Source organism: Synchiropus splendidus, chromosome 14, assembly GCF_027744825.2.
Source record: "Synchiropus splendidus isolate RoL2022-P1 chromosome 14, RoL_Sspl_1.0, whole genome shotgun sequence".
Lineage (NCBI taxonomy): Eukaryota > Metazoa > Chordata > Actinopteri > Syngnathiformes > Callionymidae > Synchiropus > Synchiropus splendidus.
In genome coordinates this window covers 1,122,181-1,147,513 of record NC_071347.1, presented here as the reverse complement: position 1 = coordinate 1,147,513, position 25,333 = coordinate 1,122,181, and the positions used below count along the sequence as shown (strand labels likewise).

Below are 25,333 nucleotides of genomic sequence, written 5' to 3'. Positions count from 1 at the left end.
ATGTAAATATCAGAATCAGAAAAACTTTATTAATCCTGACAGAAATTGTTTGTAATATGTTCTGTGTACAACAACGACATATAATATAAAAATGTAAAATATGAAAATGTAAAGTACTCAACTAAATACTCTTTTAAAAGACAGTGTAGGAGAGTATGGCAGCTGACTATAGACAAATATAGCCATATAACAAAACAAAGCAGCTTAAAAACCAATTGAGTGCAAAAATAAAGGTTAAAAACAGAATGAGATGAAAGAAAATGTGTCAAGTGTGCCAAAACAATCTTTCACTGTACACAGGAAGAAAGGATCTCCTCTGGCGCTCAATCTTTGAGACGGGTAGTCTCAGTCTATTGGTTTGTGTGCTACTGTGTTGGACCAGGAGCTGATGGATGGAATGGGTGATGCTGCCCAGGATGCTCCTTAGTTTCAGGAGCATCCTTCTCTCCATAACTGTCCAATTTCACCCCCACCACATCACCAGCTTTGTGGATGAGTCTGTTGAGTCTGTTAGTGTCTGCAACCATTAATCTGCAGCCCCATCAAACGACAGCAAACAGAATTGCATTGGACATCACAGACTCATAAAACATCCTCAGCATTGTCCCACAGATGTTGAAGGACCTGAGCCTCCTCAAGAAGTAGAGACGAATCTTCAGACGACTGTCCTTTTTTGTAAACGGCCTCACTGTTCTGAACCCAGTCCAGTCCATTGTCTATGTGGACCCCCGAGATATATATATATTCCTTGACCATATCCACATTGACCCCCTAGATGGAAACAGGGGTCACAGGAGACTTGGCCCCCCTCAGGTCCACCACCAGTTCTTGGGACTTTGCCACATTGAGCTGCAGATGGTTCAGCTCACACCATGCAACAAAGTCCTCCACCACGGCCCTGTACTCAGTCTCCTCACCTCTGCTGATGCATCCAACTATGGCCAAGTCATCAAAGAACTTCTGAAGGTGGCAAGACTCTGATAGCTGAAGACCGTAGTGAAGATGGTGAAGAGGAATTGAGAAAGAACAGTTCCCTGGGGTGCCGCTGTTTTACTAAGTCTGACACACAGCCCTGCCGGGGCACGTACTGTGGTCTTACAGTCAGATAGTCAATAATCCAGCACACAAGTGGAGCATCGACCAGCATCCTCGCCAGTTTCACTCCCATATGGTGTCAGAGACGCAGGAGAAATGAAAAAACATGATCCTCACAGTGCTGGCTGGCTGGTCCAGGTGAACGTAGACCCAGTTCAGCAGGTAGATGATGGCATCATTTACTCCCAGGTGGGGCTGGTAGGCGAACTGGAGAGAGTCCAGAGATGGTGCGAGCATGGGCCAGAGCTGATCAAGAATCCGGCGCTCCAGGTTCTTCATAATGTGGGATGTCAGTGCCACTAGTCTATACTACTTTTCCTCTGGGATGGGATGTCTTCAGGACCGGGACAGGGAGAAGAGCCATAGCGAGAGCACACCGCCCTGAGGAGACCCGATATTGAGGGTCCGAGCGTCGGAGACAGTCGTCCCCAGTCGCACACACTGACTCTGGCTAGTCAGGAAGTCTGAAATCCATCTGCAGATGGAGTCAGGCACGCTGAGCTTGTGAGGAATGTCTTCATCTGTTGGTTCTGTAGGCAAACTGCATTGAGTCCGGAAGGGGAGAAGTGATGGATTTCAGGTGGGATAGAACCAGGAGCTCAAAGGACTTCATGACCACTGACGTCAGTGCCACCAGTCTGTAGTCATTCAGTGCTGTGATCCTAGCTTTCTTTGGAATGGGATTAATAGTGTAAGATTTAAAGCAAACAGGAAGATGACAAGACACCAAGGATGCATTGAAGATGTCCACGAACGCTGGAACCAGCTCAGTGGCACAATGCTTCAGGATGGCAGGGGAAACTCCGGACTCGCAGCCTTCCGAAGATTCAGCTTCCTGAACTGAGTGAGCACGGCCTGCTCCAAGATGTCAAGAGAAGGAGGGACGAGAAGAGGGGGTGGCATGTCAGTGACTGTGTTCGTCTTTTCTGTCAGCTGAGTCATTGGCCGAGAACTGCTGCCAAAGTTTGTCAGAGTATACAGCCTTAGCTTTCTTCCCTCTGAAACTAAACTTAAGCTCTTTGTAACAGTTCCGGCCTCTTTCTTTTGTCTAATCTGGCTGAGTTTTTCCATGAAGGTTTGTCATTTGCATTATTCACCTTGGTGTGTGTTGGAACTATGCACTCTTCACAGTAGTTGATCCATGAAGTCACAGTGTCTGTAAACTCCATATTATTGGAAGCAGCCCTGAACACCACGTAGTATGTGGTCTCCATTCAAGTCTGCAGCTCCTCTAGAGAATGACTCGTCCAGATCTTCATACTCCTCACAACAGGCTTTGCCAGCTTCAGTCTCTGCTTGTATCTGGGAAGAAAATGAACCATCAAGTTATCAGAATGTCCCAGTGCTGTTCAAGGGAGGCCGTTATAAGTGCAGTGCAGCGAAGTGTAACAGTGGTCCAGTGCTCTCTGGTGGGGCATTTTAACCTGCCTGTACCTGGGAAGCTCCTTGCTCACATTCGCCTTGTTGAAGTCACTAAGCACAATAACATGGGAGTCCCAGAAAGTTCGCTCCACATGCAAGACCTGGACTGCGAGAACACAGTGAGCCTTGGTGCTTGGTGGAACATGTGGTCCGGCCAGCGGGGTATACACTTCTCAGGGCGTCGAGTTGGGATATTCACACAGAACAGAAATCACAGAACAAACCAGGAAACGTGGAAACAGTGGAAGGAACTAAACTCGAACTCAGGCACCAGGGCTTCAGAGTATGTAATCAAAAATGAACAAACTAGAGCATAGCGAGAGAACTAACAAGGAGAACCACTTTACCAGAGGGAACAATAGGAGAGCGTGAATCACAGGAACTAGAAGCAATCACCAGAACTAGGGGAACATTCACAGGGAACAATAGGAGTGCGTCACAGAAACTAGAGGAGAAGTCAATCACAGGAAACAAGGAGACAATCTGGCACACGTTGCTGGAGTCCAGGTGTTCTTGTACATGGGTGATCAGGGGTTGATTGGCTCCAGCCGTGTGCCACAGGAAGAAACGGAGGGAGAAAACAAAAACAGGACTCACGTGACAAAATAAGAGCAAAATCATGACAAAAATAAGAGAACATGAAAACAAACATAACAAAATGTGTGGTGTTGGGATGTTTTTGATGTTTTAAATTATACAAGACATATAGATGATTTCTTTCATTCACTTCAAAGGTGTGGTTTTCCATTACCGTCCAACAACGGGACGCTACACTTTGACCTATATGGAAGCCAAACAAGCCTGTCAGACAATTGGAGCGTTGATAGCAACTCCACTTCAGCTACACCAAGCGTTTGAGAACGGTCTGCACCAGTGTGATGCTGGTTGGCTCCACGACCAAACTGTACGGTAAGGTTCAATGACTATTTGCTTGCCATTGTGAAATGATAAAATCTCTGCTAATGGAATTGCGAATTATACACTTTGATTCATTTTGGTTTTGAAAGCAGCAAATATTTCCTTATTAACTGTCGTTCCTTCCGTCTTTTATGCTAATGTTGTATCACAACAAGGTGCTGCAAGCAGTGTCCCTAAATGTGGCTGGTTGATGAATATTTTAAAAAGTATAGTGGCAGTGGCGATGGCAGTGTAAGACAATGTAATCTGCAAATATGTACAGGGTAACCTAAGAGGTTAGGAGATTAAATAAGGTTTGCATTACACAATGTGTAGGACAGATTGATTGAAACTCTAAGGAAAAGGACTCTAAGGAAAAAAAATGTGGCTATGTGTGATATACCTGTGGAGGCGTGGAAGTGTTTAGGAGAGGTGGCCGTAGACTTTTTGACTAGAACATTTAACAAAGTCATTGAGAGTGAGAAGATCCCTGAGGAATGGAGGAGAAGTGTGTTGGTGCCCATCTTCAAGAACAAGGGAGATGTCAAGTGTTGTGGCAACTATAGAGGGATAAAGCTGATGAGCCATACAATGAAGTTGTGGGAAAGAGTAGTGGAAAGTAGACTAAGGGCAGAAGTTAGCATATGTGAGCAACAGTTTGGCTTTATGCCAAAAAAGAGCACCACTGATGCAGTGTTTGATTTGAGGATGTTCATGGACATGGAGTTGTGGTATTGTATAAGGAAGTCTGGAGTGGCAGAGACGTATGTTCGACTGGTGCAGGACATGTATACCAGGTGTGAGACAATGTGTCACAGTGGTGAGGTGTGCTGTAGGTGTAACAGAGGAGTTCAAGGTGGAGGTGGTACTGCACCAATGCTCAACTTTGAGCCCCTTCTTGTTTGTGTTGGTGATGGGCAGGTTGACCAATGAGGTTCGACAAGAAGCCCCTTGGACGGTGATGTTTGCAGATGACATTGTGATCTGTGGTGAGAGCAGGGAGCAAGTGGAAGATAAGCTAGAGAGGTGGAGGTATGTCTTAGAAAGGAGAGGAATGAAGGTTAGCCGCAGTAAGACGGAATACATGTGTATGAATGAGAGGGACCCAAGTGGACAGGTGAAGTTACAGGATGTAGAGATAAAGAAGGTGGAGGATTTTATGTACTTAGGCTCAACTTTCCAGAGCAATGGACAGTGTGAGAAAGAGGTGAGGGAGCGGGTGCAGGCAGGATGGAATAATTGGAGAAAAGTGTCAGGTGTGATGTGTGACAAAAGGGTGTTGGCAAGGATGAAAGGGAAGGTGTACAAAACGGTGGTCAGGCACTGAGGAAAAGACAGGAGGCAGAGCTGGAGGTAGCAGAGATGAAGATGCTGAGATTCTCTCTGGGAGTGACCAGGATGGATAGGATCAGGAACCAGTATATGAGGGGGACAGCACATGTCAGGTGTTTAGGAGACAAAGTCACAGAGGCTAGATTGAGCTGGTTTAGAGAAAAAAAAAATGTGGAGAAAAGTGCCAGGTGTGATGTGTGACAAAAGTGCGGATGAAAAGGAAAGTGTACAAAACTATGGTCAGGCCGGCAATGTTGTATGGCAGGGGTCACCAAACCAGAAAGGGCCGCAGTGGGTGCGGATTTTTGTTCTAACCAACAGTTGGTGACCCCTGTTGTGTGGTTTGTATGGTTCCAAGGTGTATATATCCAGAGTGTCTTGATTAGTAGATCGCTGCCACGCGCGTCACTCAGGGCTGGAGGAAAAACAGGAAAAGGAAATAAACACAAGAAAACCGGAAGTATGTAAATTACAGGTGTCAAACCCGTCCTCAAAGGGCCGTAGTGGGTGCAGGCCTTTGTTCCAACCAATCAAGAGGACAGCTACTCACCAACCAGGTGTCTGAAGACTGTCATCAGTTGCTCGTCAGTCTGGTGCTGTTTGTTTCCGCTGACACCTGATTGGTTAACCTGTTTGTGCTTTCAGGGCTGGAACAAAAACCCGCACCCGCTGCGGCCCTTTTGTGGGTCAGTTTGACAGCCTTGACGTAAATAAAAGCACCAGAAACAAACAAACATAACATATAGTGAACTAAGATTTACTTTTATGAAAGTGGTTATATTCCTTCAAGTCTCCCTGTGTGTCTGCACCTCTTAACTCTCAGCAGGCAAGTGCACAAACCAGACACTGCCAATCAACCTGCTCCAGCTTAGGGAGGATAAAAGGCCCTGATACGGTATTGCCAGGTCCATATGCTCTGTGGAGAATGTGACCTGTTGCAGCCCTGTCGGACCACGACTCATGGCTTGTTCCCATAAGCACAAAACCCGAGACACACTAAAAAACAAATGTCAACCACAAATGTATATGGTCTTTGTATCAATCACAAAGCACCACACCACCAACACTCTGAACAACTCTGACCTTCGAGAACAACGGATGCCCATCATCTCCGAGAAAGATGGCTCATTGACTTCTCTATGGCTGACTGTGTTCACGTTTAAGTTTTGGTTAAAGACAGTATGCAGTACTAGGGCAAAGTACACATGAAGTATAAATGTTTTTCTGACATTGATCGAACTTCTTCAACTTTGACCAAAAAGCTGTTAAGGAACTTCAAAGTCAATCAGGTGTCTCTATCAACACTCTAGTCCAGCATGCCCTGGAAGCAAGGCTAAAGTCAGACAGACACTGTGGGTCAGCCCTTGCCTTCGGTCAATGGAGGACTAACAATATACTGTAATAATAACAACTAGGTTTAACTTTGGAGTCACTAAGTTTGCCATTTGTTTTGAATGTGTGGGTTTAGAGTGAGAGGCTAGGAAAAGCAATGGGAATCCTCACAATGTCCTAACAAGAATGTAAATACGAACTTGTACCTGCACCTTATATACCAGTAAAAAAAGATAATTCATTTGCATTGTATAAAATGGTGTCATGCAGTCATGCAACTTTGACCATGGAAGGGTTATGTGAAGAAATGTGAAGTCTTAGTCCTCTGCATAAGTTGGGAAGTTTGGGAATTTCTCTTCAGAGATCAATAAAGTATCTATCTATCTATCTATCTAAGTAGTAAAGAGGGGGATTTAAATATTGCATCAATAGTCAATGAAAATGTCAGTAATGGAACCTCTTTTATTTACAGATATCCGATCATATCACCACGAGATAACTGCGCTGGTAACATGTTATTCCATCCTGGAATTCGATCATATGGCCTGAGACCAGTACACGAACGCTATGATGTATATTGCTATGTGGAAGGATTGAAAGGTATGTGGCAGGGATCAATATAATACAAGTTAGTATTTGAACCTGTTTGTTTACATTGCTGTATCTCTTAAAGGTGAGGTCTTCTTCAGCAGTGATTTCGACAGCTTCTCATATGAAGAGGCTGTGCAGCACTGTGAGAAGCTCAACACCACGCTTGCCACGACTGGCCAGCTCTATGCTGCTTGGAAAAAGGGGCTACATAAGTGTCGGCCAGGATGGCTTCTTGACCGTAGTGTCCGTTACCCCATAACAGCCCCCAGGGCCCAGTGTGGAGGAGGCCAGGTGGGGGTTCAAACCATCTATGCGTTCCCTAACCAGACAGGCTTCCCTGATGAGTACTCCCGCTATGACGCCTACTGCTTCAGAGGTAGAATTCATTCGTGTTTGAAGGTGAAGTCATTTGCATTTCATTGGTCTGTTGTTTCTCTTTACACTGCGTCTTCGCAGTGGGAGGTGATGGTCCTTCCAAATCTGTGAGAGCCCCAGATTTTTTGGATATGGTGCTACATCACAGGTGTCAAACTGATTCCCAAAAGGGCCATATGGGTGCAGGTTTTTGGTCCAACCAATCAGGATCACACAGTCCAACAAATCAGATGATGATCATATTATTACTGTTGGAGCTTGTGAGGCTGGATCATAAAACTGTGTCCATTCAGAACTTTTGGCATTCAGTTTGACAACCCTGTTCTTCATCGTACTTGAATTAACACCTTTGTCAGTATAGCAATCCTGTTCTGATGTGGCCTTAGTGCCATTATCATTGTCTTCAATTATTCCTTTTCTTCAGTGTTACATCATATGCTTACTCTCAATAATGTTTCTATGGTTCTATACAGATGATGCTATAAGGTCACTGACTGCTGCTGACTGACACAATGAACTAAAGTTAAGAAATGCATAGACATGGACAGAAAAAGTCACACTACCTTTTGTTCTGCCTCTCAGGAGTCAAGCTAATTTTCCCACAGTTCCCCTATGCAGACTGACATGAAAAAGGAGAACGGTGGTGGGCACTGAACGTTGCCTCTTTTTAAAAAGTCTTGAAAAAGAAATCAAATCAATTGAAATAAACTTGACGTCTTTCGTTTTAACGTTATAACTTATCTTTTAAAGTAAACAGCCAATATACTTTCCAAAACTTAAACATTTAATTTTTGAGTGAGGCAAAATCATGAACAGATGTAATACTTATTTGTAGCAATAGACATTAACAATGGCAGTTGGTGTTGTTTTGATCAGCCGAAAGGCCCCCCACGGAGGTTGAAACCAAAATCAACTTGACGGATGTGGTCTCTGGGGATTTAACCACAATTGTTCCTGAACATGTGCTGACAGCCGAGATTATTGGTGAGAAATGTTTTTGTCAACTTATATCTCCACTATTTATGATCATTTAAAGACATTTATTGATTTTAGGATATTTATTGATTCTTTTTCTTAAAATAATCCTAGCTTTAAATTATTATCTGTATTCCTATGTTATATTCATACAATCTTTATACACCAAATAAAACATTCCAGCCCAAAACAGATTTTATGTAAAATGAGAGATGAACTCCCAGCCACAATCAAAGCACTGAATTATTATTATTATTATTATTATTATTATTATTATTATTATTATTATTATTACGAGGAAACAAAATACAAACCTATATGGGCCTGTGGTAAACCTGGTCTGAGGAAGTGTAATAGACAGACCCTAAAAAAATCAAAATACATGACCAGCACTCAAACCCAGGACATTGTATGCAGCAGGTGTATCATTGATTGCAGTCAGGTTCCACTAAGGTCTGTGCCGTTGTTTAAATCCCCAATCATCCTGTGCTCATTGTGGCAGATCCAGAAGAAAAAAGTAGAAACTAAACCCAAATACTGTAATAGCGGACCGATGACAGCGTTATTATTACGGCAGATGGAACAGGACACAAAAAAAAGATTTTTTTTTATTTTTGTCAGCCCACAGAGTATGTTCTTTAAAGTCTTCTTGAAGGCTCAAGATATCTAATGGCAAAAATGAGCTTTCATGTTCTTTTTGCTTAAAAGTGGTCATGAAGCTAAGTGACGCAATTGTGGCTGACTGTTCTTTTAATGTTATTGTGGTGTCTTTTGAGAGCCCCTGGTTTTTGCTGCATTTTTGGCGTACTTTGGCTAACATTTAAAAATGTTTGATAATCTGAAACATTTATTTGTGACAAATAGTGTGATGACTGGGAAACTGGATCCCTGGTGGATTAATTATAGCAACGAAAGAGTCAATAATGGTGGGATGTTCTCAGTCGGATTACAAAATCTTATTAAAAATATATATATACATATATTGTGAACAAGTCCAATAGCTCAATTCAGAAAACATCCAGGAAGACAAAATATTTTCTCAAGCGTGTGTACCAATTATTTTCAGTTGTTATTAATGTTACCATGGGAACACGACACCCAGATGATGTGAAAAATGCACCCATTTAAACAGGCAATAGCTCTACCGTCTCTTTTTCTTCCAGGTCAAACCATTAGAGATAATGAAAGTGAAAGCCTCCTGAATATCACTGTGACAGAGTTGCAGGAATTCATCAATCAATCGACTGCTTTTACTCATCAAGTCGTCCCTCCTGGTGAGAAAACTTAACAAAAGTGAAAAGTGAAATTCAGTTAAAAGATGAACCCACATTGACTCTTGACTTCTTTTCATTTAGTCACTCTTGATACATCTGGATACATTTCAGCTCATCATGAAGCCAGTGGTGACATCTCAGGACATCACAGCACCTCCAGTGGCAGTGGCGACACCAGTGGATCTGGCCAAGGAGTCACCTTCTCTGGACACACAGACATTCTCTCAGGAGAGCAATTAGCCTCTGGTGGCCAACAGGAGGCAGAAGGTGGAAGTGTATCAGGATCTGCTTCTGGAGATGGTGGACAATATTCTGGTGACACGATAAATGAATCAGGGTCAAGCATTAGATGGGGTGGTAATGAGAAACTGACAAAGGTCCTGGTCCAAACATTGCACACCACGCTAGAAATGAGTGGGGACTCGTTGATTTCTGGAATGTCTGGATCTGGATTTATATCAGGACCTGAAAGTTTGATGGAATCTCATGATTTGTCTGGATCTTTGTTTGACATCACTTTGGACAGGGATAGCGATATTGACCTTTCCATCCAGCCTGCAAGCGAACAGGAGGTTTCTGGATACAAACCACTTCCATCAGGCTACTCCAGCAGCTTTCTGAGTGGTTCATTTTCTGGTTCTTCCGGCAGCGGTACTGATCTTTACCAGTCTGGGAATAATGTCATTATTTTGACAGGTGACAGGATGAGTAAAAGAATTACACCTACCCAGGAGCCTGACCCTGAGCAGGGCAGAGGAATGGTGGCTATTAGTGGAGAGGGAAGTGGCTCAGGATTCAGTGGAACATATGAGATCTTGTCCACTGAACATCCAGTGAAGCATGGGATGGAAGAGCAGCACAACTCTGCAATGACAGTGGATAATGACACCAGCTCGACCACTGCCTTCTCCGTGTCCCTAGATCACCCATTAACAAGGGTCCAACCTAACATTGCTCAAGGTTTGCTAAGTTATTCTACTATACTGCAAATGCCACGTGTTGAAGTAAAGCATCACTCTTGAATGGCTTTGTTGTTTCTTCTCAGTTGAACATGGTTGTGCTGATGGCTGGGTGGCACATATGGGAAGTTGTTACCTTCACTTATCAGAACGACGTACCTGGTCAGATGCTGAGGATCATTGTCAGGAACTGAATGCTCATCTGGTCAGCATCTCATCTGTAGAGGAGCAGCAGTTTCTCAACGGTACATTTTAGAAGTAGCATGCGTGTTCAGATAGCACACACACACATTTGTCTTCATTGACATAATACTTTACCGAGCCCATCAGTCTAAACTTAGCCATCCAAAACAAAGAGGCAACCTGAACCATTGCTCCTAACCAAACTAAAATGATCATAACCTGGTTATTCTGAGGTTGTATCCTTCAAAATATGGTTGAAGAAGCAAGGACTGGCCAAAATGTCCTCACTTTGCAAAAAAAAAATCTTTCACTCTGTTGGTTAAAAACTCATAAAAAAACACACACACTCATACTCATGTCTTTAAGATTTGTGGGGACTTCACTGATATAATGCTTTCCCCAGCCTCTCATCCCAAACCAAACCATCCAAAACAAATGGCGAACCTTAACCTTAAATTCAATTATAAAGGCCCTGTAATTTTGAAGTTTTAATCCTGGTGCTGGAGGTGTGTTTCCAAGTATAGCCATACAAGGACACACACTCACACACAGATTATTGACAGTATGTTCTGCAAGCAACTTTTCGGGTGGCTGAAATTTTGTTCCTTTCTGACCACAGCTAAAGGGCAGGATTATGAGTGGATTGGACTTAACGATAAAGATATTCAAAATGAGTTCCACTGGACAGATGGCAGTCCACTGGTGAGTAGTTACAATCTCTTTCTCTGTCTGTCTCTCCCTCTCTCTTGACAAAAATTGTTGTTTTTGTCGAGCGCCTCACTGGGCACGAGTTGTGTACAGAGGCTCAGGTGTCAGTCTCATGTGGGTCCGGGTAGACTGCTCTCAATGATATGATATGATGAGGGGAAGACCTTTGGCTGTAAGGCTAGGTGAGGTCTGAGAGTAACGTTTATCTACACCAAAGGAGATATAATCCAGATGAATGGACAGGGCACACATATCACAGGCGACACTTATGGTGTACAAAGTGCTCTTCCGCTGTCAAGAATTAAGTGTAAGAAAGAGAGCGGGTCAGGAGTGGAGAAAAAAAGGTCATCAACCGAGTTCACATTCATCATGGTGTTGAATGTACCTTGACATCCAGAGACTTGTTTAATTGAGACCCTAAATATGCCACACTGTCAGGGACAAGCCTAGAGAGTAGACATCTTCAGAGATCTGCTTGGACCAGTAGCTGGTCCTCCCCTGCAGGGTCCCAATAGTTGTCCCTCCACAGTTGCTGGGGCGCACAGCAGTCAAGATGATGACTGTTCGGCACTGCACTTTCACCCTCCAATGGAGTAAGCAACAAGTGAGTGGGAGGCATATACGCTACACAGGGGTGGCCAAGGCATGCACCCCTGGTGGTGGAATGTCCGAGCTGCGGGGAGAGTACCAGACAGGACACTGAAGAATCACGCGACTGGGAAACAGATGCAGAAAGGTGGTCTGACCCGGGCATCGAACTTGCAACCGTCTTGTTGCAAGGCATATATATATATATATATATATATATATATATATATATATATATATATATATATATATATATATATATATATATATATATAAACAGGGTATCCTGCATTTGAACTTTGTACAGACATATTGGAACTGGAGACCCAGCCAACCAGATAATTACATGAATTCCGGGGAGGACTGTGTGGTGATGATTGGACACGAGGGTGGACAGTGGAACGATGTACCCTGCAACTATTATCTTCCGTTTACCTGCAAGACTGGACCTGGTAGGTGGATACAAGAAATAATACATTGTATTAATGAAGCACCTGCTTAGCAGCAAGAGCACAACTAATAAATAGTGTACAAGGTTCTCCTCTGTCTCAAATCAGGATTTCTTCAAATGGTTCTTTCAGAGTATAGGTTGATCATCAGGGTGTTAATGTCTGTGTATGTTCCCTCTAATTTTTCATGTGTTTGCGCAAACACACAAAATCTCTGAGCGGTGACCTGGACCACTGTGAGCGATCTGTCGTTGTTGGTGCGGTGACTGCTGTAATGGTTTATAAGCGTTTAAAAATACTATTAAATTATACTATAAAACAATTTTTTTAGAAGTTTGCACAACTCACATTCAGGAATGGAACATGTGAAATTAAAAATTTTTAAAAAGGTAGGAACAAGAGCCTATCAATCGTCTTCGAATTGTATAGATTCTTTACGTACTGTAATTGTTAAACTGAATCATATATTCACCATCTATCTATCATCTATAGATAGATAGATAGATAGATAGATAGACAGATAGATGAAGCATATATATATATATATATATATATATATATATAGAGAGAGAGAGAGAGAGAGAGAGAGAGAGAGAGAGAGAGAGAGAGAGAGTTGACATAACATGAGCAGATAGAACATGTGCAGAACATGTGCAGAGGGTGGAGTCCTGAACGGCTGATCGATAAGCCATCAAGATGAGGGGAAGGTGCCAATCCCAGTAGAATGGCTAGGTGTTTAGCCAGGGTTCTATTGAACCTCTCAACAAGCCCGTCGCACTCGGTGTGCAGCGGAGTTGCACGAGTCTCCGGGATGTTAATTCGACTCTAATAACTAATAACACTCGACTCAAAGTTCTTGCCCTAGTTGCTATGGAGAACCTCTGGTGTGCCGAATCTTACAAACATGCCCTCTACACTGCGTTCCAAATTATTATGCTAATGATGTTTTTGTTTGATTTTCCAAAATATTTGATGCAAATAACGATCAACATAATTTTCAAGTCATTAGCTGTCGAAATGTATTTCAAATGTTATTGAACAAAACTCCTAATGAAAACAGTATTTAAAAAATAAATAAAAAACTTAAAACTCACTGTTCCAAATTATTATGCACAACATAGTTTAAAGACATTTTCTAGTTTGTAAAGAAATGAAAATAGTAATTTGTTGAATTTACAGCAATATAAGGTCATGTTTACTAAAATAAAAAGCTATTACAATCCAAAACATCTTAACAGGTCAAGTTACATATTAACATAGGACCCCTTGTTTGATAGCAGCTTCACAATTCTTGCATCCATAGAACTTGTGAGTTTATGGACAGTTTCTGCTTGAATGTCTTTGCAGGATGTCAGAACAGCCTCCCAGAGTTGCTGTTTGGATGTGAACCGCCTGCCACCCTCATAGATCTTTTGCTTGAGGATCCTCCAGAGGGTTGCAGTTATGCATAAATCTTCTATTCGACCACCCCTAAACAACGCTCACAAGCAGAAACGGCTGCAGTGGGCCCAGAGATACATGAAGACCGATTTTCAAACAGTCTTGTTCACTGATGACTGCCGTGCAACCCTGGATGGTCCAGATGGATGGAGTAGTGGATGGTTGGTGCATGGCCACCATGTCCCAACAAGGCTGCGACGTCAGCAAGGAGGTGGCGGAGTCATGTTTTGGGCTGGAATCCTAGGGAAAGATCTGGTCGGGCCCTTTAGCTGTCCCTGAAGGTGTGAAAATGACATATCCAAAACAGCAACTCTGGGAGGCTGTTCTGACATCCTGCAAAGACATTCAAGCAAAACCTGTCCATAAACTCACAAGTTCTATGGATGCAAGAATTGTGAAGCTGCTATCAAACAAGGGCTCCTATGTTAACATGTAACTTGACCTGTTAAGATGTTTTGGATTGTAATAGCTTTTTATTGTAGTAAACATGACCTTATATTGCTGTAAATCTAACAAATTACTATTTTCAGTTCTTTACAAACTAGAAAAGGTCTTGAAACTATGTTGTGCATAATAATTTGGAACAGTGAGTTTTAAGTTTTTTATTTCTTTTTTATACTGTATACTGTTTTCATCAGGAGTTTTGTTCAATAACATTTGAAATACTAATAATACTAATGACTTGAAAATTATGTTGATCGTTATTTGCATCAAGTATTTTGGAAAATCAAACAAAAACATCATTTGCATAATAATTTGGAACGCACTGTAAAAGCACATTTGCAATAGTGGGACCAACCTGTTGGGCCTTTGTATGCTGAGCAGTGATCACATAGCCATTTTTGACACCCGAAATGCCCGGAACCTGCAATCCCATGAGAGGCTGAGAGCACTGCTTGCCTCAGGGCCACGATCTACCACCTGACTTCTCCATGCTTGGCTCTTTCCAGGCCCGCTGGAGCCTTCCGTCCTTGACCCTCAGAGTCTCATATTTGGAGTACAGTCCTTTCGTGGTTTGTGAACATCCTGCAACACAGTCCAGTCCTTGTCTTGGCTCTGCTGTGTCCTCCACTCTGCTAAGTCAATTATCTGTGTTTGCAAGCAGCACCTGCCTCATCCTGGCAAAAACCTGACTCCTCTTCAGTGCACAGTTCCACTTCCCGAGCCCCTCTCTTTCCACAGTATCGGCAACCATCATTTGCACAGGGCTGTCGAGACACGGCGTCAGCGTTGGCATGTCTGGTCCTCACCCTGTGTTCCATTTTGAAGATGTATGGGATGTATGGTCGTTCAAATGTTGCTGGGGTGTTGCTGCCACTGCCACAGCCTTCTGCCAGTGCAAAAAGCAGTCTTAGGTCTGGCCTCTGGGGCTAGAGGCACTTGCCAATATCTACTGTGCAGGTCGAGAGATGAGAACCATGAGGAACCAGATAGTAGATTGAGTGACTCATCAATGCAGGGCAGCGGGTACAAATCCTTTTTTGTTACGGCATTCAGTGGCCTATAGTCCACGCAAAACCTCATTTTCTTGCTCTTCCGCTTGTGGAACGTCACACCACCCGATGCCCAAGGACTGTCAACGAGTTCTATCATTCCAGCTTTCGACATCTCGTCGATTGTACTGTCAGCCGCCATCTGGTGCGAGAGAGGTAATCTGCGGGGTCGTGTCCTGATAGGCTCCAAGCCATCACAGCTATGTCTCCAGACCTCTTGTACGGCACTTAGTATGTCCTCCTTCCCCGCTGCACAAGAGAGATATTCAATGTAAGTCTGCTGTTCAAGCCGGCTGTGGGTAGTGTACACCATTGTTGTTTCAGTCCTGGTGATGGATCTGGCTGATGTCGTGGCTTTATTCCACTTGAGGTTCTCGGTAGGGGTCTTCTCTGTAGAACAGACCATTTCAACTAAGGTTCAGAAAATACAGTAACAGGATTAGGAGGAGACGAGACAAGATAGACAAGGTGCTGGAAGACACGACAATACAATCAAAATAAAACCAGAAGTAGCAAACTTAACAAAAATAAAAAACATAACTGGTGATGCGCGACAGATGGCTTCAGAATAGCAGATAGCGGTGTACAATACTGTAAGAATGTATTGGTTTCTGTACTTACAGGACCAACACAGTCTACAATAACTTGTCAAAAGGCTCAGGAACAACAGGGATGGGTTTCAACAAAACTTGAGGAATCACCTGATTTGGTTTCCCAAACACATGTGACATGACTGGCAAAACAACATCAGCCTTAACTCCTGTTCCTTGCACTGCAGTAACAGCGGCCATACACTTTAAGGCCAGTGCAGGGTTTCAGCAATGCGTTCGAAACCATTAAAATAGCCTGCTAACAGCGGCTCCTCATAAGAACCCACCACCAAGGTTATTATAGTTAACTTATTATAGATAACTGATAACGATAGCTCCCTGATGTCACATGTTGACTATCTGGCTTCCCTAGGAGTAACATGTAGTAATAGTATGATTGCAAATTAGCATATTTTGAGTTTTACATATTGGCTGAGATGGCGCTACATATTTGGTAGCTGTCTGGCTCTTTATACGTAGAAATACATATGCACTTTAGGTGAACATTTAGAACATTTCACAGTATTTATTTTATGACATCAGAAATGACATGAAGGCTGCTGCATCTCTGGCGCTGGGCAGGTCACTTCCCCATATTGTTCATTTTGAGTTGTTTGATCCAAATTAATCTCTTTTAGACTATAGAGAGTTTATCCAGTGTGTGCATGTTTTTCATGGTGGCTTTGCACACTGTGTATTTTGGGGACTTTTACACCACAGATTCTGTCCTGAGACAAAATCCATTCAAACATCTGGGATATGAGCACAAACAACTCTAAACAAAGGAATCCAGAGATTCTGTGAGGGTCATTTCAGTCCATGCTCCACCTGAATATCGATACACAATATATACTCCAATATGAGAGCAAATGTTCAGTTAAATTCAAATCCAAATATGACATATTACAAATTGTTTTATTGAAACTTGATATTTAACTGAAGAGTGGCAGAATCAAATGAATAAATATTTATAAGCTGGCTTCTTCGTCTGGCTCATGAAAATAAAAAAATGCTTGTTCAAATAATGCAGACATAAATACTGTATAACAGCTAGGGCTGGGTGCTATGGTTTCAACTTCGTATCCGGGTATATAGCTGCAGAGGAACAGCTTCATTTAAAACAGAGAACAAAATGGAAGTGATTCAGCACAGAACTATTATTAACAATGTTGACTCAGTTTATCTCCCTGTAGGTCTCAGTATCCATATTATAACTATTTCAATATTGCGACATGAAAGGGTTTATTAATAGTGATGGGAATTTAGCCATTTGCGTGACAGATATTGAGGATAGAAAAAGTTGTGAATATGGGATTTTTTTTTTTAGTTTGAATGTGCAAATCAAATTTCATTTGTATTTCTTCTGTATAGATTTGCTAAATCCGTGTTGAACTGAATAATTAGCCAATCAATAATTCAGTATATTTAACGTATGGTGTGGGTAATACGAACCTACACTGTTTTATTTTGATGTTGTAAGACTTGCTTTATGTCCTTTACAGGCGCCAGTAGTCTGAGATAGCCAGTGGGTCAGTGTGCGCTGAAGATTATTATGAGCTATTTGTGCTATCTTTGCCGATCAATCTAAAAGGAGCATGCAGTGAGTTAGTTTTACATTACACTGTGGTACATCTTTCTTTACAAGCGTGTAGTCGCACAACACTTTTACATGCCTCCGGTGTGTCTGAAAACTAATGGAAAAGAGAATATTCACACCTACTGAAATTGTGCTTAGACAGAGTTGGTGCTGATGATCACCTCAGGCAGAAGTGATACTATCGAACTACCTTCACATTTTTTCACCATGTATGCAGAAACATAAATACAAAACATAAATACATGTAAGTTAATATACCAAAGTATTCGTTTGCTTGCCCCAACAGGTGCGAATGTTTACAGAGAAATTGTACAGTGGCAGTATGTTCTTCACAGTTTTACTCACAGTTTTAAACTGTATCAGCCGTCTCTGTGCTTTGTTGTTTTGTCATCAAATATGTGTTGGTCAAATAATTCAAGATTAGTTACAAAATCTGAGGTAATCTGCTCCACCATAGAGCTAACGTTGTCAGTGTCAGATTCTTGTATGAGAGAAAATGCTTGATGCACCGAACGGCTTGAGAAACTGACAAAAGGCTGTTCAAACACAAAGTACAAAGGTCTTGAATAGTAAAGTCATCGTTAAATATTCAGGCCACAAAGTCGTGCTTGAGATCAGTACTGGACATATACAGACTGTAGCAGCATTGCTTAGGGTTCGTGATGTGGAACTGCCATTGCTGGTACATGGTGATTGTTGTTGTTGTGATGAGTCTGATGCATTTCTGCGCAGTTGTATTTCTGTGTGGCTGACGTGCCAGGAGGAGGCCAGTTTCAAAGGTTGCCTAGTCTCAGTGGGCTCTGAAGCCAGTTCCATGTAAATCAGCATTGCATCCCACATGAAAAGATGTAAATGTGTAAACAGGGCCTTAGAACCAGTTGCGCAGCAGTTTGTCATCCTCTCATTTGTGACTGCTGTGTACACGCAATTCTGCAGTGTGTGTCAGTCACCCTTCCCCGACAAACACTTTTACTAATCACACTCGACTTTTACAGACAAGAAGTGTAAAAGCGAAAGAAACCGACTCTTAAACTTGAGCCAGAGGAGAGCCAGCTCTCAGAGCCTCTATATGTGACTTCCCTCTGCAGGGTTTCCATTGCATGTAAATGATCGTGGCACACCACAAATTCAGAGGACGCTGTTTTTATGCTTCAGAAATACCCTTGTACGTAAGTGTAACACCACATAGGTTTGGACTGTACTAAATTGTAAAGCCAAACAATACCAGGCAGGGAATTGCACCCAAGGAAATAACTCTGAATAGTTATATATATAATAATAAAAATCACAACAGAGGTAATTTTACACAAAAAAAGGAACCTCTGAAACCAGTGAGGAGGTGGGGAACACCAGGCTTGCAGGAAATGGTGAAGCACCCAGGAGGAGGGCTGGAGGATTAACTGAAAATAAACCATAAGCGACATTTAGTTTCTAACCTGCCATACCGTCTGAGTTATTTTGGTTTACCTCTCTTTTAATCGTCTCTTCGCCAGAGTACCTTGATCACATCTCTAGAAGGATTCATTGATGCGTCCAGAAGCATGGTCAATAGAGCATCCAACTAAAAACTTCAATTCAATATTTGAGGGAAACATTTATTTTCAAATTGGAATCAACCAAGAACTTGAGGGAAATGCTCACCCAGAACTCATTGCTGCGTGCTACTCGCAGTTAGCTGCTCGCTGCTAATTAAGATGGAGCATTGATTAATAACACTATGTGTTTATTTTCAGCATTGTTTGTTTGCATCAGAATCCCAGGAACAAGGCATAGAACAGTATTTTAATAGTTATTTTTGTGATAAGTTGTTAATGTGGTTCATGAGCAATGACTTGAGCCCTCTCTTTCAGCCATGTGTGGTGAACCACCTCAGGTTGAACATGGAAGGCCTGTTGGAGGCATTAAACAGAGCTACCCCCTTCATTCAATTGTCCGCTACCAATGTTCTGAAGGGTACACACAGCGCCATCTGCCTCTTATACGTTGTAAGGTGAATGGTGAATGGGAGAAGCCGAAATTGGAATGCGCAGAAGGTGAGATCATATATCATATCATACTTATCGCTTTTCCAAAACAGGAATTGTCATGTCCTCATACTGGAAAAAGAGGTTTAGACAGTCATAAGCTATATCTCTCTTGTAACTTAGATATTTGTTACTACAGTGCTCAGGTAGATGAGTGCTGCCCTAGACTTCTTCGATAAAAGGAAGAAAGAAAAAAGACACTTGAAAGCCAAGGTCAGAAATCAATGCAAAAAAAAAAAAAAGAAGATTCTTTCATTTCTAGATGTGTGAAATGCTTAATGGCTTGCGACAGTCACTTTGTTAAAATCCTTGAATAAATGTCATTACATTTCTTTTGGTTCAAAATTAAAGTAAACCTAAGAAATAAGCCTAAATTGAACTTACCTTTAAGATATTTGGTGGTCTTCTGATTATATGTTTGCATGTGTGCATTGTTAGTATTGGTTAGTTGGTATACCTCTTGTCTTCCAGCAAAATCTAGTGGCAGGCTCCACAGAACAACCCTCAGGAGCAGAAGAAAAGTGATCAACAGCCTGAGGCAACAGAGGATGCAGCTTTGAACCAAGTTGAGATAACTTAGGAAGTCAGGTCACAAAAGAGCCTGCTACAGAGCAACAATAATATGATTGCTGGTCTGCATACTTTTCACAATCATTTGTCAAAATAATGTGACAATATCACAAAATGACATAATATTATCACATTATTTGATTATTTGATGATGATAATGCTTGGAATATGATGCCTTTTAAGTCACACACTTTTATAATTGACAGTCATAGTGCTCGAGGTGTAGTCACTAGAGAACGTATTGTGCTTCATTTAAATACAACTTCATTAAATCTTGATTTACAGACTTGAGAGGCAAAGTTGGGGTGCTTGATTTACATCTACTGTAGTTCAGTATAAATAAACATGCCTATGCCTAAATATTGCTGAAGAGAAAACTGACTCAAGCCTCACTGTCCTCTGTGCAAGAGTGAAGACTGCACTGCCTTGACCTTGCTCTCATTTAGAGACAACCCAATAATAACAATAATGCCTATATTGGAAATCATTTCAATACTGTACTGGGATGTTTCAGGGTACTACTCAAATTGGTAGGCATAGTCAAACATCTGGTGAGTTCTCCTGCAAGTTTTGGAACTATCCATAGAACATGCTGTCAAAATGTTTTTTCACCATGTATGCAGAAACATTACACGGAATAAAATGATCGAAGTTTATACGAATATTTCATTATACGAAAAGTAATCATTTGCTGACTGCAACAGGTGTGAGTGTTTACAGAGAAATTGTAAATTGGCAGTTTATTCTTCACAATTTTGCTCACGGTGCACTAGCCATCTATCTGTGCTTTGAAATTAATGACCAAATTCATGCCTCTGAGTTGCATTTTCAGTCTGTGATGCTATTTAATCAATGTACTGACATGTAACAGCAAGGCCTGTTAGCTAAGATAAAATGAGGCCATAATAACATATACTGAAAAATAAAAGCATTATCATGAGATGTTTTCCTTTCATGGAATCTGTTGCTTTTCTGTTTGGGTTGAAATTTGAGAGTGGCCATGTTGCTCACCTAAATTTGACTGTGAAAGTATGAGGTTTATTTGATGGATTCTATCTGGAAGTGGGATCTATCATGTATGAATACAGAGCAGGTCTGTGATGCTTGTTTCTTCAACGACCTGAACTACAGTATGGTTAATATTATTCTAAGTAATATAGATCAACTCACAACATTACTAACATTACTAACATTGTTTTTGTCTGTAACAGAAAAGACTTAAAGTGCATCAGTTTGCCTGAAATAAAAAAAAAAATCACATCACATAAGGGAGGAAAGGCAGTTCTAAATAAGTTAATCTAACTACATGCAAAATATTATGAGACTTATTACTACTCGTGCCACTTGCAATACTTGTATCAACTGTAACATTGATTACTGGTAATTGTATTGTTGCTAGTAATACTAGTGATGCCAGTAATTCACATGATGCTGGCATTACCAGAGATACTATGAACAGTAGTATCATCAGTATCACTAGTAACACTGGAAATACTAGTATTGCTTGTAACACTAGGAATACGAGTATACCTAGTATCGCTTGTAACACTGGAAATACTAGTATACCTACTATCGCTTGTAACACTGGAAATACTGGTATTCCTAGTACTTCTTGTAACACTAGAAGTACTAGTATTCCTAGTAGTGCTTGTAACACTTGGAATAACTAGTATTCCTAGTATTGCTGGTAGAAGCATTCCGCCTTTATGATCACCGTATTAACTCGGTTGAGTCACCAAGACGGAGTTTATTTTCCATTTCCTCTGAACCACTGTACCAGCCTGACTTCCGCCCGGCTCCCAGTGCATGCTGGGATGGAGTGGAGTGCTACCTGATTGGCTCTAGAGTTCGACAACAATCGGATGTTTTACGTTCCTCAGTTGCAAAATTATTTGCAGATACGATGCCAAATAAGACGACAATTGTAATCAGTGCATTGGAAAGCAATTGCAAAATTCTCATGAAATAAAATATTGAGTTCTAGTTTAAAGATAAAATGATAATTTGAAGTTGTGAACACTGTTACAGTATTCCAAGATATTTGTTTGTAAGCTCACAAATTGTAATATCACACTGAGGTCTGTTTTTGTTCCCAATTTTCATATTAAATGTGACGCATGTCTTTGGAGGTTTGTATGCACCACAAAACATTTGACAGTGATCTGGAGGTCTGTTGACAATGATGGATAAGGGCCATGGTATTTGAATCTGTCTCTCATCATCACCAATGGGTTGGTCATTCCAGGCATTGAGGTGTTGTTATCAATGTAATAAGCGCCTTCTTGTAAGATAAGATCCTGATGCTCCAGCAAACTGCTACAAGAGGCAGGTGCTGTCAAATATCAAACCATGTCAAATGAGTTCTATCTATTCCAACCCCTCCTGTGGCTTGACATTCACACACACACTCACATTGATGATACATGAGCTTAAAAAACATACACATACCTAGTACACTTTCCAGGCCTGTTGAGAATGAGTCAAGTGCAGTAAGAAGATCAACACTTAAGAAAGATACGTGAACAATGGCCTCCACTGATGTATCCAAGCAGTATGTGTGTGAGGTACTCATCCTACATAGACAAACGCACATACATGCAGAGCACTGGAGCACTTCAATATATAGACACAAAAACCTCACACAATACCACCGACTGTCTTTGTATTACAATTTATGATTAATATTATGATTACAATACATAATTCATGGTTACAGTCAAGGCCAAGGAGAAGCATGCAACATTTGGACAATTACTTTGACCACCGCCATTTGCTTACAAACATATAAAAGAGGTGAGACATTTCAAGTTGCCCTGCTGCCTGAAGCTGCTCTGTGATCGGATAATTACATCGTATTAATCAGCAATTAGAACCATTGGTTAGAAAAACAACTACTATAATGAATTTCATTTGCTTGAAGTTTTCCATAGCACGTTAGTTTTACCCCCTCAGTTACCTGAAGAGACCTCAGCTCATGAAGGTCCTCCTGACCTCACTCAGGTCCCCTCCACTTCCACCTCATCAAAGTAGAATTCCACAATGAAGCTGGAGGTGGAGCAACAGAAAGGTAGAGGTACTGTTTGAATCAGAGTTACAGGGGATGACACACTGTAATTCTGAACAATATTAATGTTACAGAGTTCACACATGAAGCCACCCTTCTGTTCCTGGACCTCACACGAAGCCACCTTGGTCCCTACCACATCTATAAAGAAATGGAAGGTCTAGCAACAGAAGGCTACACCGTCACAAATGAAAAAAATCCAAAAAAGCTGGGAAATCTGATGACCACCTACAAACGGACAAAGGACAGGTCCCAAACGAGATACGAAAGAGGAAATGACAGGAACTAAAGTGATGAAGAACATTTTCGTCACCAACCTCCACTTGTTCTCTTGTTAGTCTGAAATGGCTCTTGAAGTCTGACGGACTGCATAAGGAGACTACGTCCTCCACAAAATAAATTACTTTTGCAACTAACCTGGGGAAATTGTGTGAGTCCGTCACAACCTACGGGTTGTTTCATGTCGATGAATATATATATATATATATATATATATATATATATATATATATATAAACAGTGTTATCTTTAGAATGAAGGAAATTAATGTGAAGAAATATTGTATATATTGTTTTCCATATAGCAAGCACAATAATGTAATTACGCTATGTCCACTCATGATGTTGGTGATGATGAGGAGCAGGATGGACCTTCCTCCTGCCTCACCTGTTGCTGCTACATCTCCATCTGCTGCTGCCCCCTCCTCATCCACTACTGGTCCTGAAGTATGTAGAAATAGCATTCTCTCGCATTATTCAACTTTTTATTCAATGTTTTTGTACTACATCATTTAAGCACTGTCATAGTGACATAACTTGCTTCAGGTTAACTCTATTGCTGTCCTATACAGATGATTATTACTTTTAATCACTACGGTATGTAATTTAACTCAACTTCCATTATGTTACTTTACCAAGCAAAAAAATAGCTGACTGAAATTTGGATTATTTGGACCCTTCATTGGACCCTTTGTAGCCACATTATCATTAAAGAACCCACTTCCTCCCCCCCACTCATCCCAACAGGGAAGATCCTTCAAAACACACCTACATAGTTCACGGGTTCATGGGTATAAATGAATGAGTTATTTTATTTTTGCAAATAAAAAGTTTGACGATGAACATTTTACTTTTTGTGGAAAATGGCTTCACATAAGAAAACAAAATCAAAAGCACTTTGGAACATTTATTTTCAAATTTCTGCTAGTCTGGTGCTAACTTTGTTTTATTGCAAAAATGAATTATGATATGCAAAGACCTTTGCTCTGTTAAAATAGGTGGGCGACTCTTGAGCGAGCAGTTGTGGTGCACTGATAAGTGTTTTTTTTTTTTCCAAAAAGGAGAAGCCTCATCTGCAACAAAAACATATGTGGTCTGTGGCTGTGGTCCTCTCGTCAGCTCCTGGAAGTGGATGGTCACAACATGGAGTCTCTCTGCAAAATCTAAAACATACATGGATATGTAGACATATATATGTTGGTGTTAATTTAACAAAGCTTAGTCCAACCATACAACAGTACATCTACATCACAGGATACCATAATGCATTTGACTATTGGATTAATTGTTTACCACGCTCACTGACAAGACTCACTGCATATAGAAGTAGAAAACAAACCCTGTCTTTGCCAGTCAACGGAGTAAATACGGTGGCGTCACAAACTGCGCGAATCAAGAGGAGGGTAGGTGAGGAGATTGGACAGCGAGACCCCCCCATCCCCCCCAAATGTTGGTAAAGTCAATTAAATAAAAAAAAAAAAAAAGTTTGAATCCAACTGCAACTAGCATTCAATGGCAGTGTTGAAAGAAGAACTGTAAGACTAAAAAAAAAAAAAGAGTCACTAAAACAAACTGTTTTGCCCATCACTATCTTCAAAACTCCTTCCGCAACAAATTTGTTAACTTCCACAACAACGCGACTAAATGTTGCTGGCGGTGTGAACGTACCTTTAAGTCTAGACATTAATTACATAGATTATTATAGTTTTTATGTAGTAAGGTTTTAGAGAGCAGTGAACATTCACATGCATACCTTTTCACACAATGGTTCTTTCTCTTCCACCTGGTTGCCTATCACAGTCACCTTAACCAATGCAGCCGTATGCCTGGGATGCATGATATTCTGAGTGGTGGCATTGTCCACCTAAGAAATTGGAATGTGTTTGGAACTGTGTTTGGCTATGAGGTTCATCACACAGTTCCTGAAGGACTGCTCCTGGTTACAGGTGAGGCCAACGTTGCTCAAGAAACGCAAATCACAAAAAGATTAACACAAATCACAACATTAGCATGAAACACAACAACATTAAAATCTACCAGAAGTACAGGGACTACAACTCAGCACAGGCCGTGGCTGATGAGACGCTTTGCCAATGG

At 41.3% G+C, this 25,333-nt stretch overlaps 1 protein-coding gene across 5 annotated transcripts in view; it reads left to right on the top strand.

Annotated features, from left to right (window-relative positions):
* Window positions 1-20,818, top strand: part of acanb (aggrecan b) — a 36,048-nt gene extending 15,230 nt beyond the window's left edge. For 3 of the 5 annotated variants that reach the window (XM_053885567.1, XM_053885566.1, XM_053885570.1), the window contains 11 exons: window positions 3,252-3,426; window positions 6,551-6,678; window positions 6,752-7,045; window positions 7,921-8,028; window positions 9,183-9,293; window positions 9,375-10,253; window positions 10,339-10,497; window positions 11,055-11,137; window positions 12,039-12,183; window positions 19,151-19,333; window positions 19,796-20,818. In XM_053885567.1, coding sequence (XP_053741542.1) covers window positions 3,252-3,426; window positions 6,551-6,678; window positions 6,752-7,045; window positions 7,921-8,028; window positions 9,183-9,293; window positions 9,375-10,253; window positions 10,339-10,497; window positions 11,055-11,137; window positions 12,039-12,183; window positions 19,151-19,333; window positions 19,796-19,884 — 2,354 coding nt within the window. In that variant the 3' untranslated portion in view covers window positions 19,885-20,818. The remainder of the gene's footprint in view (window positions 1-3,251; window positions 3,427-6,550; window positions 6,679-6,751; window positions 7,046-7,920; window positions 8,029-9,182; window positions 9,294-9,374; window positions 10,254-10,338; window positions 10,498-11,054; window positions 11,138-12,038; window positions 12,184-19,150; window positions 19,334-19,795) is intronic. The other 2 variants (XM_053885568.1, XM_053885569.1) reach the window with 2 other exon arrangements.
* Window positions 20,819-25,333: the final 4,515 nt, after the last annotated feature.